This window comes from Chaetomium fimeti (assembly GCF_033439085.1).
Source record: "Chaetomium fimeti strain CBS 168.71 chromosome Unknown B0H64scaffold_11, whole genome shotgun sequence".
In the NCBI taxonomy this organism is placed as follows: domain Eukaryota; kingdom Fungi; phylum Ascomycota; class Sordariomycetes; order Sordariales; family Chaetomiaceae; genus Chaetomium; species Chaetomium fimeti.
The window spans coordinates 57,858-77,259 of NW_026944339.1; the positions used below are offsets into that span (position 1 = coordinate 57,858).

Below are 19,402 nucleotides of genomic sequence, written 5' to 3' on the forward strand. Positions count from 1 at the left end.
CGCTTGATATCTCGGCGTTTGTAACGCAGTGCTGCCTTCCAAAGCCATCATCGGTTTCATCCTTCAACAGTGCTAGCATCAGATCGAAAACCAGAGATGGACACGGACAAGGTCTACATCCTTCAAGAGGTCTCCGGCAAGGGCCTGGGCCTCGTCTCCACCACCAAGATCCCGAAGGGCACGCGCATCCTCTCCGAACCTGCTTTGCTTCGGGTCCCTCGTTCTACGAACAACAAGGAAGAACTGGGTATATCGTTGTCCCAGAAGATATCAGCGCTCAGCAAAGACCAACAGCAAGCTTTCTTCGCGCTCCATAACACCTTCGAAGATGAGACAGGCCAAGCACTCGGCATTGTCCGCACAAACGCCCTGCCTCTCGGATCCGACGCTTCGGTGGGGGGCATCTTCCTCGACGCGTCGCGCATAAACCACGCCTGTATCCAAAACGCGCAGAATACCTGGAACGAGGACCTCCAGCAGCTTACAATCCATGCGATCCGCGACATTAACAAGGGCGAGGAAATCACCATCATGTACCTGCAGGATCGAGCGGACCGGTCTGCACGCCAGCTCGTTTTGCAGAAGAACTTTCGCTTCACCTGCTCCTGTTCACTCTGCTCCCTTTCTGGGCCCGAGCTGCATCTCAGCGACGCGCGGCTTGGCGAGATGTTGCGACTGGACAAATCTATTGGCGAGGGCATGCAGATTGTCGCTTCTCCCCTCCAGGCCCTGTATGACGTGCGCAAGTTGTTGACACTCTGCGAGGAAGAGGGCATCGACGACGCGACCGTCCCCCGGGCTTACTACGACGCCTTCCAAATTGCCATCTTCAACGGTGACTTAGCGCGGGCAACTGTCTTTGCTAGACGAGCCGCCACAGCCCGGGCCATAATCGAGGGGGATGACAGTTCTACCGTGCGGCGGCACCGGGAGTTGGCGCGGGATCCATCCCGGCACGCTTCACACGGTTATAGTTCGCAGTGGGCAACGACGACCAACGACATTCCTTCGGGCATCTCGGCCGAGGCATTCGCGGCTTGGCTGTGGAGAGAGGAGAACAAGACAGACGGTGCCGGCACTGAAACCCCCCCGCGGGCGGCGTGCGAGTATGCCGATCTTCGCAACGACGCCATGTTCCCTTGCTTCTCCGCGCTGCCTTGGGAGAATGCACTTGACCTCGACTTTCTTGAGTCCACCGACGGCTTCTCGTACCGGCCACGCAAGCATTGGTGCTTCCTCGCTGAGATCGTCGACATCGAACAATTCATACGCCTGAAACTCGTCACAAAGGATAAAACGGGACTTGAAGTTCCCGTCGCTTTCCACACTCCTGGGCGCGGGGACGAGCTTGATCCTCTCTGCGTGCAAAAGGGATTCACACTGGCCGTTCTGTATGCGGAGCAACACGGATTTCTCGACATGACGGTCGGTATCCGCCAAGAAGATCTCGCATCCCTGAGGGTAAGCCTGCCATTCCCTCGAGCGGGCCATTTTATCCCCGCTTCTATTAACTCTGATAGATTTTCCCCGTTGCGCTTGATGAACTGCTCAGCCTGAGCGACAGGGTACGGCAGTGCGTTACGCAGGGGAACGGTACGAGGAGATGTCAAGGCTGCGGTCGCAACGCAAACACGCTGAAGAAATGCGCTCGCTGCAACTGTTCCTGGTACTGCGACAAGGTATATGGATTGCCTGCCTCTTCAATCACAAGACGCGAACATACTAACCTGCTGGACGACTAGGTATGCCAGACGCTAGCTTGGAATGAGAAGGGTCATAAGAGAGACTGCAAGCTGCTCAAGGACCCAGAGTTGAGGGCGCTGTTCCTACTTCCACAGGGCCACTTTGTACAGCCTCATGGATTTTCCGTGAGTTGATTAGATCGGTAACAGTACTTCGGTGCGCCTCATCTAGCCATTGGAGCTTAGTAGGTAGAACTTGGGAGTTCTAAACTGCAAGAAGCAACACATAACACGCGCGCGTACAGGGATACATCTTGCAAAGAAATTGAGGATTTGGTTACAAACGAAGGGTGAACCCTCTAAACACAGTGTATTATCCTTGCCCGTTGCCACTATGCAATATATCTATACTACTCCTTACTTCGAGTGTATAATCTGTGCCACCCCAACTGTTGCTTTGTTGCTCTTGCCGTTCTAGCGCACCCAGTAGAGAGCCAAAGAGGTTATTACGACTATGAGCGTCCAGCGGTCACCTAGCTCCCCCATGAGGCCAGTCCCCTGGAACTCCAGCGTAAAAATGTGTTTCACGTTTATAACATTGCAGAACGCCAGCTTAGCTACTATCTGAGTGTTGTCCGGAATGGGAGCGGAAGAAGAAGAAGAAGCGACCGGACGGTTGGATGCGAGACGATATAGCGTATATCGATTTTGCCTTTCATGGCCCCTGATATCCTCCTTGCTTCCTTTGGTCTCTCGCCATTTAAACTCCTCTCTCTGTCTCCTCTTTATGCCGACCTCATTCGCAAACCGGAAGGTCACGCCGTGCTCTTTGCCACTGGACGCGCACAAGATCTCGGTGACTATGTCCCGCGGGTTCTTCTCCGTATCCAATGGCGGCAGCTTTATAGCGGTCTTGGGGTCGGACAGTCTGATAAGGAAGGGGATTGGGAGTTCGTCACCCGCAGCGGCGAGAACGGGAGCTTTGGTGGTCGTCCCATTGCGAAGATAGAAAGAACCTAGCCTTGCCCGAAATGGAGAGGCCCCTGCGTAGTGTAACCGAAATGCAACTCGACGAGAGAAAGTCGTCCTCGCTAGCACCGCAGAGCTTCTGGGTAAATGCTTGAAGAATTCCCGAGAAGTTGCCATAGAGGTTCATGACTGAAGGGAAGGGGCGATATCCCGAAAACGCGGCGGTGGTAGGCAAGTTGATAGTTGACCGGTCCGACTCACTGCTTTCGGACTGTCGTTTCTCTTTGCCAGCGTTGGAAATCATGGTCCGTTTTTGGACGTCGCTGTCGGGAAAAGTGCAAAGACACCTGGGACAGGAGAGAACTGTGCGAGAGCGGGGAGAACTCAGGAGGAAAGACGGTGAACGGCGGCCGTATTTGTACGATTACTTCGGGGACAGGGAAAAACAAAGAAAGAGGGGCCCCGGTGTACTGGGAGAGGTCCCGCGTGCTCCTGGGTATCGGGGGTAACGACTAGCACGATTCGGTGACCGCGCTCCTAGAGCCGTACCCTGAGGAGCAGGACAGCATGGCGACGATAATCGAGTGGATGTACCCGACGGAGGAGAACAGCCAGTGGTGGTCAGGACCCAACGGAGGAGAGCGGCCAGTGGTGATGTTGGACAAGTGTCCGGGGTTGTTCTGGTTCGCTGGCAGCAAGTGCTGTATATTTGCTTAGCAACGACAGTTTGTTTTTGTTGTTTGTTTCCTTAGGTCGCAGTATTTTGATATAGGCTTTGCAAAATGTTACTCTTGCTACGTTTCGTCCCCGTTTTCACCCGTACTACGTTTCTCCCCGTTCTTGGGTGCTTTGCTGGCCCTAGCTGCAGGGTGGCTCATGGAGCAGGCCGAGGAACAAACCGGCTGCTGCGGCGAGCCGTCGGTACGACGCCACAGCTCCTTCAAGCTGAGTGGAAGTGTTTGGTTTGCCAAGCGCTGATCCAGCGCACCATAACCCCCCCATTTGGAAAAGCTGGAGATGAGTGGCGCAGCCGCCTCTCGCACCACGCTTTTCCCGGTCAGCCCGATCACATAGTTTCTCCAAATCGGGCTAGGCCGAGCTCCCGTCAGCGCCGCCTTGGTGGCCTAATACATGCTCTACCGCGCGATCGTGATGTTCTGTGCCTTCTCGGAGCCAATGAATAGACAAAAGATAGGCTCGGCATTATTTCCAGCTCTCTATTGTTCATCGTAGTCCCATGACGAGATTTGCGAAATCGAATATTTAAGGGCTTTCAAGTCCGGTTCTCGATAGTACTGAATCAGAGAGCATCTCAACTCACATCCCCGACTCCTCTGCCGACTCCTCTGTATCAACAAACCACCTCCCCATTTATAAACCCCTCTTGTGTTATTTGCCCTAGTTAAGAATGTCGGCCTTCTTAGCGGCTGCCCTTCTCGCCTCCTTGGTGGTAGCCTCTAACCACACCATCGAGTGCGCCCCGGGCCTCCAGATCTTTGTCGCCCGCGGGACCGAGGAGCGTCCCGGCCCAGGCGTCTCGGGGGCCATCGCCGAGGCGGTCCTCAACGAGATTAGCGGCTCCGCCTTCCAGGCGATCGACTACCCCGCATCGAATAAAGACCCCGTCTACTTCGACTCGGTGCGCAACGGCATCCACGTCGTGAGGCAGAGCCTGATCGACTACACAGAGGCTTGCCCCAATGGCAAGATTGCTCTCCTTGGATACTCGCAGGTATTAATGGAACGAAATGTGGAAAACAACGGTTCTCGAGGGATCGTAGGCTGATTGGTTTGTGAAGGGCGCGCAGATCACGGCGAATGCGCTCAGCGGGACCGTCGTTGCGTGGTCGCCCTACCCAGAGACCGGGAAGAACCTCGATAGTCTGGACGACGACGTTACCAAGAACAGTGAGAGCTCAGCCCCGGAAAAAAAGGGAGTGGAAAAGGTTGTTAATGCTAAATATTTGTGACGAACAGTCGTGGCTGTGGCCCTCTTCGGCGACCCGTCCCTCGCCCCCAAAGCCAAGTACAGAAAGGGAACCGCCAACCCTGATTTCGAGGGCGTAAGTTTATGGGTTCATCTTCTGCAAAAAACGACCAAATGTCTAATGAGTTTCAAACAGGTCTTCCATCGCCATAACTCCAGCGGACTTGACGCCCTCGGCGGCCGGCTCGTCTCCTACTGCGATGCTGGCGACGTCTTCTGCGATGCCGGCTCGGACCCAGTCATTCCCGCCCACCTTCACTACCATGAAACATACGGCGCCGAGGTGGTCGAGTTCTTTGTCCGGCAGTATGAGGACCCAGATAGCAGCGCGCCCAGCCCCTCCGCCAGTGCTACTCCTAGTGTTTCGGAGTCTGGCGCGACCCGCCGGGCTATGCCCTTTAGGTGGTAAAGAACCTACCGCATCTTACCAAATATGTTAGGCGCGGAGATCACCTAGTCTTGGAATGTGGGGGTTGGTATAGCTGGAATAGGAGGTGGGCAGGTTTATAATTTTGTCTCTACTATTAGACAGAGTTATTTTAGAGTTATAGCTGTTTGTATCTGCACTGTGTGCCAATTACTGTCCTGACACCATATCCTCCATCGCATTATACCGCCCCTCCACCCACTCCGACTCCTTGATATAGTCAATCCCCTTAAAGTCCTGCGCAAAGTCCCTCATCAGCGCGTCGACCTCCCCCCTACGATACCCCGGCACGCCCGCCCTGACGAGCCTCAGGAACTTAGGCACGAACCACGCCCCGAACGGCCGGTGGCCCGCCTCCGACTGCCTCGCGAGCCGGATCGCATCGTCACACAAGTTGTACGATTGTAGGAGGAGGTCGATGTCGGGATTCACCCGTCTGATGGCCCGTATCACTCGCGCGCCTATGGACAGGAGGAGGCCGTAGGCGGTCTGGTAGGAGAGGAGGGCACGGTGCGCGGCGTCCGGCGCGCTAGGGTCCCGGCAGGTGGCTGTCCACGCCTCTACCTCGGCCCAGAGCGCGGGCCTCTCGGCCTGGATGAGGTTGTGGATCTGCGTAAGCTGGGGCAGGTTCCGGCGCGGGGAGCGGAAGTAGAGGGAGGCCTCGGCGTAGGTCTCTAGCCGGATGCTCAGGAAGGTCTTTCCGTAGTGGTAGGGGTACGGCCCAGTGTGCCTCACCACGCCGTAGGCTTCCCAGAACCACGGGCCCAGCTCGACCTTCTCGTTGACGAAGCTTTCGTAGACCTGGGGTTTGGTCTGTTAGTATCAGGGTTCAAAGCTGGCGCTGGAGATAGGCGGCTGACGTACTACCATCTGGCAAAGGGCGTAGATATAATTAGTGTCGATCTGCGGTAACTCCCCCCTGGCCACAACCTCGCGCAGAAGGAAGGCGAGCATTTCCCTATGCTTGGATGACCTGACAGGGTCGGTGTCGCACGTCCATTCCTATATTCCCTGTCAGAGCCCTTGAAAGTGCGTTGGTATATCGGGGCGGCGTCCCCAACGTACCTGGCAAACGTAGATGTTAAACACCATGTACATCTTGACGACCGTCGGTATCCCCCCCTCCGGAAGCGCTACCCGCGTAGCGGCCAGCGCGTCCCCGTACCTCATCAGAGAGGCCGTCCTGCCGCCCCCGCGGCCGTACAGCGCGCTGTACGAGGCCACCAGCGCCGCCACCGACGCGTCGTACGCCGCTGCCAGGTGGCCGACCCGCCGCGGCAGGTCCAGGAAGTACTTCCCGCCGATCGAGCGGATGTCGTGCCGGATGTCGCGGATCTCGAGGATGTGCACCAGGGCGCCCGCGATCCGCGTTGTCTCGCTGCTCGGGGCTGGTCGCGGGGAGGTGGTGCTGCGGGCGGGGGCGGCGTAGCGGGTTAGCGCGTCTTGTTTGAAGAGAAAGCGCCTGACGCCGATTCCGACGCATTCTGTCTTTAGGCGCACGCATCTGCCGCATTTTGGCTGTGCTTCGTCGCACTGGGGAGGTCTGTAAGCTTCTCCCGTGGTACTGGTTGTGGTGTGGGTGCGGTGGGTAGGTGGCTTACCAACTTCTTCTGCTTCCGGCAGGTGTTGCAGCCTTTGCTCTTGGGCACACCGGGCATGGTCTTCGGGGTACTGCCGTGACCACGAGGGGACGTAATTACGTCCAAGGGTTGTAGTTTAAATGCCGGTAGTTGCTATTTTCATAGATTCCCGCGGACTTAGCCTGAAGGAGATTCAGAGTTTTATATCGTAAACCATCTGCCTGTCAGCATTACATTTAAGATTCAGGGTTGGCCGAGAGTCTCCCCGCTCAGCCTTAGAGGCCAAGAGGGCTTGAAGGGATCGTCTGAGCCGCATTCAGCGCGAGGTGCAGGGGGGCGCAGGAGGGGCGCAGGGGTGCTACGAGGGGAGGCCATTGGCTTGCGGGAGGCTGCACTTGGGGTAAGCACTAGGGAGCTGGTGACGGTGTCCAAAACGTATTATATGCTTTTGAAGGAGCTTGAGATATGCGGCAATAGGATATCTAGGCTTACTGCTTAACATAATATCCATGCTCACAGGCCTTTGCGGCCCAGTCTGACGTCAAACGCATGCCGAGGCAACACACGTATGGCCCTAGTCTGCATGCCCCTAACATAACATACTATCGCCTAAAAACGGTATTTCCAACCAAGGGTATAACTAACATTCGGTTCGTACGAGACGTCCTGTGAAGCCAGCCTTCCCCCTTAGGCCACCGACGCAGCGGCTGCCGCTTTCTGCCATATAGACATACTGCTTATGAGAACTATCAGCGCCCAGCGCGCGCCGAACTCGCCCGTGGCCCCGGACCTCGATGGTGTGCTTCCCAACTTTCACACCGTGATGCACTAGCGAACGAACCGGACTGACTGTTTGACAGCAGAACGTGGTGCCATCCGTACTGGGCTGAGTAGCGACAGTTGTCAGCGGAGGGAACAGAAAGTATGTTTGTCTTTTGAGTGAGTAGCGTGTATTGTCAGACTATACTTCAGATTCTCGCGGGAGAAGTCGTATTGTTTGTGGTTGCCGGCCCGTGTGTTCCTCCTGTGTCGTGGTACAACCACACGGCGATACATGTACAACCACACGGCGATACATGTGCTAGACCCCCCCCCCCCCCCCCCCCCCCCACCCCCCCGTAATGGTACATACAGCCTCCAGGTAGGTACCTATTTCCTGAGGCACCCCCATTAATCTTACATGACTCGACGCACCCCGACGGCGCACGCCGCCTAAAACCGCGGCCACCGCATTCCGGCGCCTCTTTTTCCGAACGCCAGGGCCAGCCAGCCAGCCATGAGGCAGAGGCCCCCGAGAGGCGTGACGGGGCCCATGAAGCGGAATCTCTCGGTGTCAAGTGTCAGGGCATATATGCTGCCGCTGAACATGGTCATGCCAGCGGTGAACAAAGCGCCGGCAACCGGGTTGTTGCTAGCCACGAGAAGGGCGACCGAGTGAACGAGCTGTGGAGCGGGGTTCACTGGGTCAGTACAACTGTCTCACAACTCGGCGATGCACGTATGCGCATGCATGTATGGGAATAAATGAATGAATTGCGTGTACCTGATACTGGGCAGCAGTAGACCAGTTAGCCAGCTTATTGGGGTCTGAGATGTGCTTCTTAAGTCCGTGGGCGCCGAATGCACCGAGTCCGACGGCAGTGGCCCCGAACACGGCGCCTGTCTTCCAGAGTAGGGTGCTGCCCATCGTGTCGGTGTTGTGAGTTAAATCCTCTTGCTCGGCGTTGGGTAGAAGAGGGGTGGTTTCGTGGCTTGAGTCTGCCGCCATTCAGTCGTGAGTCGTGACGATGGTGAATTGACGGCGGGCAGGATTCGGTTGCGTCGGCGGAGTTCGGGTTTCAGTGTGGAAATGCACTGGGGCCATGGGGCGGTTCTGGCCAGTCGGGGCTGTTGCCGGCAACCCTAACCCGCCTCCAGGATCAACGACAACTGAAGCGAGGGAGCGACTGAACGACAACTCTCGCAGGAGCAAATGTCGTTCATGCGCGACCCTTTACCGGCAACTAGTTTGGGAAGCATTGGGTACCTCCTAGCCCGCCGGTAATACGTCTTTCTTCCTCACTATAAAAGGTGCAAGGGGATAGAGAGTAGACCCTGGCCCTTCCCGCCCGTCCTTGACTCCTTCGGCGTCGGTTATCACAGCAGTATACTTGACGGCCACAACCCAAACTGAGCTTGACTATCAAATACTTGCCGAAGGCGAAGGCTTTAAAAGACTCGAAGGGATTGAATCGGAAGGGCTTGGGAGTTAATAGGCCCTGGTTGTAATGCTTTTTGATCTTTCAATGTACTCGGATTCATTCAAATTTGTCGTCCACATCGCGATGGATGTTAATGTTGTTCAGTTATCGTCCAGCCCGCTGCTGTGCTGGCGTAAATATCATCAGCGGCGAGGGATGTCGTCGGCGGTGGGGCTTATCGTCTGTGGTGGGGCACGTCGGGCTTATCGCCTTGTGTCGCCCGAGCGCGCGTGCGCGCAGGGATTCGAGGATTTCTTGCGCCAGCGAATGACCGGGCTCGGCGTGAGTGTTCTGCGCATCCATTCACCCAACCAAACTAAATCTCATCGCCCAAACTCCAAGATGCCAACCGTCCCAACGACAAACCAGGTTACTCCAGGGACAGTGGTCGATATTGTTCTCAAGGCCGACCAGCCTACAGGGCGCACCGTGCAAGGGGTTGTGTCTCAGCTGTTGACCAAAGGCAATCACCCGCGGGGGATCAAGGTGCGCTTGACAGACGGGAGAGTCGGTCGAGTCCAGCGTATGGCGGGAGGCGCCGCCTCAACAGGACTTCACCCAATCCAACCGGACGGCAACATGGAGGCGGCTGCGGAGACGGGGCCGGCCGGCGTTGCCCCGAGGGGACAGGGACGGCGAGACTTCACCGATGTGAGGTTAGATCAAGCGCCGCAATCTACGCAGCCGCTGGGCCTCGATGCGTACATCAAGCCAGCCAAGAAGCGCGGCAAAGGGAAGGGCGCGCGAAACACTGCAACCGAGGCAGCAACGGGCAACAACAGCCTCGAGGAGGCTGCCGCTCAGGAGTCAATCTGTCCCGTCTGCGGCGATTTCCGAGGCGATGAGGCGGCTGTGGCACACCACGTGCAGTCTCATTTTGATGAGTAGATCGGCACGCAACACCACATGGGACCACGTGGACGCAGCCTGACCGTCGATGCGGAAATACGAATACACAGTAAATACTGTTTCCACGCACCACTAAGTCCTACACTGGTGACATCCAAAGCAGGAAATTCAAGGCACGGGCAACTATCCCCAAAAATGAAACCCCGGCAACAATGTGCCCTTACTCAAAACCCAGCATAAAACCCAGCTTGAGCGCCGCAATCTCCTTCTTGCTAAACGGGTCCCGCTTCTTGAAGCTGGCCGACCGCCGCTCGGCACTCGTCCAGGTGGTGATGTCGTAACGGTCCCCGCCTATGGCCGGCTTCTCCCCAGGCCCGCTCGCTTTCCCGTGGACCCTCTCGTACCGGCGGAACGCCTCGGCCGTGTTCCAGGGGTCCTCACTCGTCTGGGGGGGTAGCTCCTCGGCGGCGCCCTCGCCGTCCTGAGGCGCGTCCGGCACCGAAATGCTGTGGCGTTCGACATAGCCGAGAATGTACTCGTCCAACTTGCCGAGGTCGAAGGTGTATTTTTCCGTGGACCCGTCGGGCATCTTCAGCTCGACTGTTTCCTCGTCGCCGTCCTTGAGCAGATCGTTGACCTGCATGGTCCTGGCAGTCTCGATGTATAAGGACATGATCAGGCCGAGGTCCTTGACTTCGGAGTCGGGGCCGAGGCGGCGCTGGCGTTCCAGTTGGGCGAGCATGGCGAGAAAAGTGCGCCCGACGAGGCGGATGAGGTGGTTGACCGTGTCCGGATCGTCGATCCTGGGTCGTATACGTGTGGTTAGCTGCGAGCTGCGGCGGCAATGTCAACGTTCAACGGAAGCAATCAACCCACCCCATGAGATCCTCGGCCAAGTCCGTCTGCAGGAAAAACGCCAGCGCCTCGCACACAACCCATTGTTCTCTCCAATTGCCGTTCGCCTCGACGAAATCCAGCAGCAGGTTCTCGATTACCTCCACCACCCCGTACGCTGCGTGGTCGCTAAACGTGTGCATGTCGAAATTGCCGGGGGTCGCGAAATCGGGCCATGTCAACCTGGCACAAAAACTTGCGGCGACAGGCGTACATCGTTATCCATTTGTGATCGGGATGTTCCTGTGCCGGCTTGCCGCAGAGGCACGTCTTGCCACCGTCGCAACCATCTTCCCCCTCCTCTTCATCGTCTTTGTCGTCGTCGTCGTCGTCGTCGTCGTCGTTGTCGTCGTTATCGACGGGAAATGGCGGCTGGCACCAACAAATGTACGCGTACGACTTGTCCGGGTCATTCCAGAGCTGCCGGTAGCCCGAGTCAACGTTGGCGGAGCCCGACACCGGAGCCCAGCGCGCACCTCGCGGGACTGTGTTGGCGGGCATTGTGGAGTGGATCGAGCCGTCTGGAAATTCAGGTACCAAGCATGGACACCGCTTCGCGAACACGACCGCGCCGCGCTTGCGCAGACTTGGGAAACTCAATGCCGAACTGCCATGGGGCGCGCACAGACCACGCGGGGATTCGGTGGGGCCTTGGCGGGGTTTGGTACATCCATAACCGAGGGGCGCTTCTCCCACACTCACTCGGGGGCAGCAGCGCACTGGTACTCAGCAACCTGGATAGGTTGGTTATCAGAACGCATTGGACCCGGTAAAGTCGATGGGGGATTGCGGTTGACCCCTATAATCAGTCATTTCAATACTGTCTTCGTCGCTCCGCTCGTCATCAGCTTTTTGCGGGAGCGCTTCGGTGCTTCGTTCGCTCCTCAGCGTTCCAGTTTCCTCGGAACTAACAGATGTGCCCCGCCGTTGTTGTTGTTGTTGGATTCCTATTCCGGTTTCCAGCTGCCCAGACTGCGGGCGCCGGGAGCCTTGAATTGGCAATGAGACAAAAGTCGTTTGGCTTCGCAGGCTTGTCACCCCCTGCCGTTCAGATTCGACCATGGCTGTTCCATAACCCGTCTGGTATCCAAAATGGACAGGTCCTCGAAACCCTCCCCGCGAGAGCGCCCGGAGGATGGGTATCGATGCTGCGACAATGCACACGGCCGCTTCTGCGAGCGATAGAGCCACCAGCGGGATGCTGCCCCTAGCATCAGTGCTGCCTTGGAGCTGTGGGATGGTTGACGCCTTGGCCGCCGCTGTCGCTCCAGCGCTGGCAAACCTCGTCAGTTTGAAGTGACCTCTCGAAACGTAGGTACTAGGTACTGCGTCACCTACAATATCCCCATGCTCATTGCAACCATGGCACCAGTCTTCTCCTTCTTACTCATCTGCTGGCTCACCAGGTACTTCCACGGCAAAACCGCAAGCGCAACATCCACAGCCGCCGAGTATGCTACCAAACACACCGAGTGTCAGCTTCAGCTTCCGTTGTTTGCCCGCAATCAGCACCCCCTTACCACAGGAGAACACGTTGTACCTTATCGATACACCAACCGGGACACAATCCCCCGCCAACTTGAAAGGGCCGCATTCGATCCAAACCATAAGGACGCTGGCCGTGAGGGTCAGTGTGAGAGTCGTGAGAATGTACCACACGCTGATCCGCATCCACCGGACAGGTAACCTCAGGAGAGTGACGGCGAATGACGTTTTGCCCCAGAGGTTGGCGATGATCACCAACGTCGAGAGGACGTTGACAGGCAAGCCGAACTTTATGGCGTTGTGGAAGGGAATGAACCTCTTGCCGTAGTCGATGCTGACGAGGAACGCGACGAGACTGGCCGAAGCCGCCAAGGCCACCCATGAAGCCAGCAGGATCCAGTCATCCCACCAGAGCCCACGGTGTTGGCAGTGCTTGAGATAAAGCCGCGTGAAAAGAAAGAGGCCCGAAATGGATATCAACAGCCAAGTCAAGACATTCAGCTGTGGGCCATAGTCGACGTCTGAATTGTTGTCCATTTCTGCCGTTCATACACGAGGACAAGTGAGAGGAAAGGAGCACCCTCCAACACAAGGGGCTCAAATATGAGAAAACGATAAAAAAAGCACGACGCCCATCAAGATGCACGGCTCCGAGCCAGGGTCGGGCAGCGATAATAACGGCTACATCGGCCTGCTCCCTTCGTCCCGCCCTCAACTGCCGAAGACTGCTTTTCCTCCCCAACCAGCCCAGAAACCGGGCCTTGTGTCAGCAACATCGCACTTTACAAGCTGTGAGACGGCTGCTTCACGCAGATCATATCGGTGAAGCGCCCACGGGCGGAACCCTAAGGAAAAGGCCAAAAGTAGCAGCGGAGAAGATTGGTTGCCCCCCTTCCTCCCACCACCAGGACGGGCCTCGTCGCGGAACGCGGATCTTGCAAAGCAGGAGATCCCGTCCTATCACCCAGGCAAAACAGCAGATCTTCCCAAAAGAGCCAGAACTTCCCGACTCAGGTCCAATCCGGGATGCAATAAACCGAAACCTCGCCCCGTCAAAGGGTCCGTGCGCTTGTGTAAGTTATGCGTGGACGGAACAGGAGAGCTGGGTTTTGGAACACGGAAAGCACCGTGACTTCGTCTCTTAACCTAACAGGGCTCGGTCTGCCGCATGCTGCATGCCGCCGTATCCCTCATTTCACCGGGGTTACACCCCCAAGCAACCCACGCCCGGGGATCGTACCCGAGCTTTGCGCGTGTGATGCCCGCGTCCACTCCCCGCAAGGGGCTACCGGGTGCGGCCCCCTGCAGCCACGATTCCAGGATTTACAGAAGAAACAAGAACACCGAAAAGGCTTCGAGCGCTCGGGGTAACCGCACAATCTCGACCGAGAGGAAGGCACTCTGTAACCGCCCCCGCCCTCCCCGCGGCCTCGACTAGCAGGAGCCGGCGCATGCGGAGAGAAGGGGCAGTCCGGTTTCAACACTTTTGTTTCAGTTAGATCCAAATATTGACATACTGCCCATGTCAATATGGTGCGATTACTGGTCCTTTCTTGCACCACGATTCTGCACAGTGTAAACACGAGGGTTTGGATCTTGGATGACACCAAACGTGCCGTGGTCAGTAAACGGGCGGGTGGGAACAACCCGCGCATCTCTCCTTCCCGACAAACATGTCATCAACACATGACACTATACGGACCCTTCTACTCGTTTGCGAAATTCAAACACCAATCACCAAACCTTGCTGGTCGCCAGGTCAAGGTCGAACTTCGTCTCCCGTGGGGACATGAACCAAACATGTAAAAACGGTATTATTATGCTCTATCATTAATTGGTATTGGAGGTTCTTGCAGTCTTGGTAATGGACTTGGGGGCCCGACTGTGCTCGGTAAGCTAATGGCGTAAAATCCGAACCTCCGTGACCCGCGCTCCATGATATTCCCCTCTCCCAACCGATGAGCGCAACAACTCCCCACAAGTGGGCGGAGTGTGGGTATGCAAAGGCACACGATCGAACACACAACTTCCCCTAGGGACCAATATGCGGTAGAGGCTGACGTATAGCTCACATCTCGGTCCCGAAGCGCTGAGTGTAGCGTCGTCAAGCGAAGGCCAGAGATGATGCAGGTTCTGCGAGAAGCAAGTCAACGATCAGCCTTTAACAAGATGCACCAAAGACGGGGGGGGATGACAAACAAGAACCCTAAACAGAAAACGGCAATCAGGACGATTTTATGCAGCGGCGGCAGAGGCAACGTTTTCAACATGGGTAGTGGCATGATGAAGATGAGGAGGTCCGTGATAAGATGGACGATGCCGTGGGCCAGCCAAAACCAGAAACGCGGTTCACACGCCCAAATCGGATCTTCAAGGTCCCAGTTTTTGGAGACGGGAAGGCAGACGGTAGCACCTCCAATGAGGCCGACGACAGTCCACACGCCCAGGAAGGCTAAGAAGATATCACAGAGCCGTTGGAAGTTGGGGAGTGGGAAAACGCGCCGGAACTGGAGGAGGAAGGTCGACTTGAGCAGCATGAGGGTGACATGATAGCCCAAGGACGCGAAGAAGAGCAGCTACGAATAGTGTGAGCATGATGGTGGCGGTGTTGCGGATGGGGATGGCTTCGGCGACACTGTCCAGCACGTACCTTGAACAACGCTGACCTGTCATCCGTTGAAAGGACGTCGAGATGACGACCTAGCCCGAGCCGGCTCGCTATAAGGGGTCAATATTGGCCGATCAAAGACGAGTCTAGGGCTGGGTTCCGAGCACTATGTACCATAGGCGATTCCGATCATTGAACCGATCGTTGCGGTCTAAGGACCACTGTTAGAATGTTCGACTTGTTGGGTACTCCACCCGAAATAAACAGGAGACCAGGGGCTCGAACCAGTGTTGCTGCAAGGGCCATATCATCCACCCCAAACTTCCGAAGGAGGCGGAGCCGGATGTAGAAGCGCAGAGACACGACAATCAGGATTACGATCTGACAGACGGCAGAGTAGGCAATCAAGGGTGCAGCGATGTTCTTGTAGAGGTCTGGATGAGGGGGAGTGTCGGCCATGTTGCGACCTGTGCTGGCTGGTCCCAGCCAGGTGTTGGTTTCGGCTTCCAACACACTTGAGGTAAAGTGGTAAGCTTTCCCTCACACACCAGGGGCTCGCGCGCGAGCTTCGAAGTCGGGGGCGCTGGGACGGATCACCAGACTAAGTGGGTTCTCGCTACGGCTGGGCCATGATGGGGACGATATATTGTGAAATCGCTTGTGGGCTGCGCGGACTCGAGGGGAAGGTTTACAAAACCCTCACGCAAGAATTCAACTGTCGCTTTTCTTTTGTGTCATTGCCACCAATTCGTCCTCCAATCAACTAATTTCCAAGGACACCCTGACGCTCCAGCAATTGTCCACCCATCTGTCACCCCGGCGGACGATCTTCAGATTCGGTCACGCTATTGGTCGCTGGTTGTCATCTCCCGACGTCCCATCGGGGCATGGGGTATCTTGGATCTGCATGGGCCGCTCGCTGAGCCCGGCTTAACCGGCTTCGAGCCGCCCCCCGTCCAAGCCCCTGGGTCTCCATCTGGGCGGGCCTTCATAACTTGCGCAGCCCGCGGGGCATGCCCCCTTTTGGAAATTCCGTCCCGTCACCTCCCATACTGTGTAACTAAACGGCCGGGGATGGACTGTCAAAAGGGACGGTGGGCGCAAGGAATCCTCATGAAACTGGGCACCGTAACGAGCACAACCATCGGCGAGATTTGCCGTCCATATATATGTAATGAGGGAGGTAAGTATGTACCTAATTATTTTGCCTGTGCTTTCAAAGATGCCCGCCCGGCCTTTCAGTTTTGTGGAGCCCCAGGTTCCATCTGGGCTTCCTTGACGTTTGCGCCCTCGCTTCTTTTTTGTCGGTTTGGATGTGGCTGCATGAGAAAAGCTTTCTCAGAGCCTTTGGGCTGTGACAACCAAAACGCAACGAGTTAAGAACTCGCGCCTTCTTGCTTCAAGCCAAGGATACTGTGGAGAGAGGCGTGCACGATGCACTTGTCATTGACAAGTGCATCGTGTGTCAAGGATAGCAGGGGATGTTGCCATGTGGCCGACGCCACTGTCGTCTGCTCCGACTGGTTTCCCCAGCTTGGCGACATCTTCCCATGAAACCACATGGTCCAGCCCCGGTAACTCAGGCCCGGCTGCTTCCAGGCCAATTATCACGACAGCCACCAGAAAAAAGAAAGGGAGTTGCGAGTCAGGAATGTGTCAAAAGGAGCCACTCCCGAATCGGCTCGGCCACCAACCAAACCCCTGTTGTTTATGAGAGGCGAAGTCGTTGTGCATCCGAGGCGCCTGAGCATGTCTGGGGCGCGGTCCCTCCATGTCTGCCACCACAAGAAGCTGAAAATCTCCTGATCGACGGCCGGGTTACTCGCCAGACTCGCTCGGCTTCAACCCGCAATACCACCGACCGCATCCGCTCCCGCGCCCTCCCCAAATACCTTCCTCAGTGCCTCACGTATGTCCGCCCAAGGATAGTTCTCCGCCCCATAAACCCTCTGCCGCCTCAACAACACCACGCCCTCCCCGCCCATCAAACTCTCATCCTCCGCCCTCATCATCCCCCTGCCCTCCTCCCCCCACAACCCACCACACCCCCCAAACAACACCTCCCGACTCCTCAACCTCACCGCCCCCCACCCGCCTCGCAAACCACCCCCCAATCCCGCGCCCGGCCCCACCCGCCGATCCTCGTAATCCGAAGTCAGCACGGGCACCACATCCTCGATCCTCTCCACTTCCACCTTCCCCCCGGCCCCCGGCGGAGACCCCGCAGCAGCAGGAACAGCGACGCACAGATCCGCCGGCGGGAGCAACAAGTCGTCGGGGCGGGCCGCCGCCGCGGGGTCGAAGGGCTCGACCACCCACGCGCGCGCGTGCCACGCCGGCAGGTGGGCGAGCGCGGCGGGCACGGCGAGGTAGGCGCGGTTGCTGGTCGGTGGGGTGAGGAAGGCCGTGGTGGTGGTGGGGCCGAGGCGGGCGGAGAGCGGGAGGCGCCGTGGGTTGGGGTTGAGGAGGAGGAGGCGGGGGTCGAGGAGGGTTGTTAGGGCGAGGGTTGCGAGGTGGAGTTGTGAGGGGTTTGTGGAGGGGTCGGTAGGGCTGCTGGTGGTGGTGGTTGTTGTTGGGGGGGTTGTGGTGGTGCTGGTAGGGTTGAAGAGGGCGAGGAGGGCCGTGGCGGCAGGGGTCAGGGCCGGGTTGGTGTATCCGCCGACCGTGCCATGCTGCCAGGAGGACGCGGTCGCTTGGTGCATTGCGCCGGGAAAGGCGAGGAACCAGTCGAGGCCGTTGTCGAGGGCGAGCGAGAGGAGGAGGTGTCGGAGGGTTTGGAGTCTCGGAGGGTTTGATTTGATGCGCCCTATTTCTGACGTCACTTGGCTAATCACTGATCGGGTGGTTTCATCAAGAGACAGCAGTTGTTGGTCTGCAATGGCGTCGAGGTTATGTTCTGCAATCAAGCGGGCTGCTTTGGCTTTGGACTCAGGCGATGCTTGCTTTGGCGTTGACTCGAACACCAACAAATCCAGCTCTATGTACTCCCGCGTGATGGCGGTGATGGATTCTGGGAGTGGGTTTGCGACCTCGTTGTCCAACACACCTCGGTCAGGTTTGATTGCCCAAGATATGATGTCTCTTCCACTGTTAGTAGTGAATCTGAGCTTCTCCCCGACGGCGACAAGAGGAGATAAGTCCCCTGCGGCGAGCACCAGAGTCGAGAACTTCCAAATCACTTCTTCCACGGACTGAATATCTTCCCCCGCGTAATACAGCGGTATGCTCGCCGTGTTCAAGGCGATTGACATGAGATCCCCTTTCTTGAAACAGTTCGTCGACAGCACGTTAACGAGGTGTTGCATGGTCGTCGCATCCAGGTTTGTATCGGGCAACAGCCTGTTAGCTCTCCACCATAGCTGCCGCAAGCTCGTCGGGTTTGGGTTATTGAGCCGCCCCTGGAATTGAGACGAAGAGAGCGGGTCGAGCGGCTCTGTGCTTTGCAGGTAGTACCCTAGATAATGGATAAAACGAAATTCGAACGACAGGACTCGGCCGTCTGAGCCGAAGCACAGTAGCAAGGGATTGTTGACTTTCTGGTGCTTCATCATGCGAGACTCATGGGCGCACCAGGCTCGGCTATACCAACGCGCCCCGAGCAATTTCATCACGAAGGGCTTTACCGCTGCCAGCGTACCGGCATCAAGTTCTTGTGATCGACGAGGAAAGTATTGACTGACGAAGTGGCGCTTCTCCTCGCCTTCCAAGCCGAGGTCCATAACATCTTGGATGAGGTCCTGGTAAAACCCTACAAAGGCCAAGCCAACCGCCTCCTCGTCTTTCTTGAGTTGTACGTCTTCCAAGAGGATTGCGACCCGACGAGCAGAGCGATAGATGGTGTCCATCACTCCAAGATGCGCCGTGATGTCTGCGTGGTCGCTTTGATTGATGCACAACTTGTCGAGCCAAACATGTACGCCCTCGTCGGCGGTTTCGCGCAGTTCCAGGACGGCGTTCATCATGGGCTCCGAAATGTCCCAGCCTACCAAAATTGGTGTTGCGGCGGGGGCCAGAGGCCACTGGTCAGAGTGCCAGCAGTAACTGACTGCGATGAAAGAGGGGACACCATCGTTGTATGGCCGGGACTTGGGTGGTTGGAAGGAGATCATCCGGAGATTGAGGTTGGAAAACGCATCTCGCTTGGGGTGGAATTGTTGTGCGAGTTCCGGGTTCAAGTCCCTCAGCCGGGAGAGAATGGTAGTTGCCCGAGCTTGGCTCTCGTCGCGGTACACGGCTTGAGCGGCTTCGGAGAGCAAAGCGTTTTTGTTGGCGCCGGAAAGTCTCACCAGACGCTGGCCAAGGCCGGAAAGCAACACGTTGCTCGTTTGTTGTGCGTAAGAGTCTTGATTTGTTTCCATGGTGGGCTCCCGTCTCTCGAGGTTTAATCCAACTAGGTACGATCTATGCTGGTTGGGGGGGGTGGGGGGGGGGGGGGGGGGGGGGTTAGTGCAGAGTACCTTAAGTTGGATGATGTGTTGCAAAAGCGAAGGCCAGACGGCTTTTCCTTAATTTTCAACCCCCGCCCTTGGAAGGAGCCCACGAGAGTTTTGAGATTAGCCTCACGAAGAGAGACCGGAAGCACGAGAGTGGGGTTTGCGGCTGACGACCGAGGCTAGGCCCGGGCAGTTGCCGGTCGCCGACTCCCTTCTGATAAGAGTCTCGTCAAAGGCGAAGGGTAGAA

At 57.0% G+C, this 19,402-nt stretch overlaps 9 protein-coding genes across 9 annotated transcripts; 3 read left to right on the forward strand and 6 right to left on the reverse strand.

Annotated features, from left to right (window-relative positions):
• Window positions 1–96: 96 nt before the first annotated feature.
• On the forward strand, window positions 97–2,011 carry B0H64DRAFT_446639 (uncharacterized protein; the record flags this gene model as incomplete). The annotated part of the gene is made up of 4 exons (XM_062806931.1): window positions 97–1,461; window positions 1,521–1,679; window positions 1,743–1,847; window positions 1,988–2,011. The coding sequence occupies 4 exons, from the start codon at window positions 97–99 to the stop codon at window positions 2,009–2,011; spliced, it is 1,653 nt and encodes a 550-aa protein (XP_062654330.1).
• An 88-nt stretch (window positions 2,012–2,099) lies between these two features.
• Window positions 2,100–2,955, reverse strand: B0H64DRAFT_420635 (uncharacterized protein; the record flags this gene model as incomplete). The annotated part of the gene is made up of 3 exons (XM_062805474.1): window positions 2,100–2,156; window positions 2,193–2,698; window positions 2,751–2,955. The coding sequence occupies 3 exons, from the start codon at window positions 2,953–2,955 to the stop codon at window positions 2,100–2,102; spliced, it is 768 nt and encodes a 255-aa protein (XP_062654331.1).
• A 1,017-nt stretch (window positions 2,956–3,972) lies between these two features.
• On the forward strand, window positions 3,973–5,131 carry B0H64DRAFT_48199 (cutinase-domain-containing protein). Its single transcript, XM_062808304.1, has 4 exons — window positions 3,973–4,383; window positions 4,451–4,559; window positions 4,629–4,714; window positions 4,775–5,131. Exons 1-4 carry the CDS (start codon window positions 4,060–4,062, stop codon window positions 5,045–5,047), a joined length of 792 nt encoding a protein of 263 aa, XP_062654332.1. The 5' UTR covers window positions 3,973–4,059; the 3' UTR covers window positions 5,048–5,131.
• Window positions 5,132–6,821, reverse strand: B0H64DRAFT_48207 (uncharacterized protein). Its single transcript, XM_062808305.1, has 4 exons — window positions 6,667–6,821; window positions 6,131–6,598; window positions 5,930–6,067; window positions 5,132–5,866 (listed from the first exon to the last, which is right to left on the reverse strand). Exons 1-4 carry the CDS (start codon window positions 6,721–6,723, stop codon window positions 5,216–5,218), a joined length of 1,314 nt encoding a protein of 437 aa, XP_062654333.1. The 5' UTR covers window positions 6,724–6,821; the 3' UTR covers window positions 5,132–5,215.
• A 947-nt stretch (window positions 6,822–7,768) lies between these two features.
• On the reverse strand, window positions 7,769–8,514 carry B0H64DRAFT_410715 (uncharacterized protein). The gene is made up of 2 exons (XM_062804806.1): window positions 8,189–8,514; window positions 7,769–8,088 (listed from the first exon to the last, which is right to left on the reverse strand). The coding sequence occupies exons 1-2, from the start codon at window positions 8,411–8,413 to the stop codon at window positions 7,858–7,860; spliced, it is 456 nt and encodes a 151-aa protein (XP_062654334.1). The 5' UTR covers window positions 8,414–8,514; the 3' UTR covers window positions 7,769–7,857.
• Window positions 8,515–9,227: 713 nt separating this feature from the next.
• On the forward strand, window positions 9,228–9,773 carry B0H64DRAFT_420638 (uncharacterized protein; the record flags this gene model as incomplete). Its single annotated transcript, XM_062805475.1, has 1 exon — window positions 9,228–9,773. The coding sequence occupies one exon, from the start codon at window positions 9,228–9,230 to the stop codon at window positions 9,771–9,773; it is 546 nt and encodes a 181-aa protein (XP_062654335.1).
• A 181-nt stretch (window positions 9,774–9,954) lies between these two features.
• B0H64DRAFT_420639 (uncharacterized protein) lies at window positions 9,955–13,637 on the reverse strand (the record flags this gene model as incomplete). The annotated part of the gene is made up of 7 exons (XM_062805476.1): window positions 9,955–10,537; window positions 10,665–10,811; window positions 10,843–11,048; window positions 11,541–11,901; window positions 11,967–12,084; window positions 12,149–12,634; window positions 13,631–13,637. 7 exons carry the CDS (start codon window positions 13,635–13,637, stop codon window positions 9,955–9,957), a joined length of 1,908 nt encoding a protein of 635 aa, XP_062654336.1.
• A 293-nt stretch (window positions 13,638–13,930) lies between these two features.
• On the reverse strand, window positions 13,931–15,180 carry B0H64DRAFT_331420 (uncharacterized protein; the record flags this gene model as incomplete). The annotated part of the gene is made up of 5 exons (XM_062800999.1): window positions 13,931–14,246; window positions 14,313–14,689; window positions 14,764–14,831; window positions 14,896–14,932; window positions 15,007–15,180. 5 exons carry the CDS (start codon window positions 15,178–15,180, stop codon window positions 13,931–13,933), a joined length of 972 nt encoding a protein of 323 aa, XP_062654337.1.
• Window positions 15,181–17,690: 2,510 nt separating this feature from the next.
• B0H64DRAFT_292683 (uncharacterized protein) lies at window positions 17,691–19,010 on the reverse strand (the record flags this gene model as incomplete). Its single annotated transcript, XM_062800051.1, has 1 exon — window positions 17,691–19,010. A coding segment is annotated over one exon (1,320 nt), but the record flags the coding sequence as incomplete, so codon positions are not given.
• Between the last annotated feature and the right edge of the window lie 392 nt (window positions 19,011–19,402).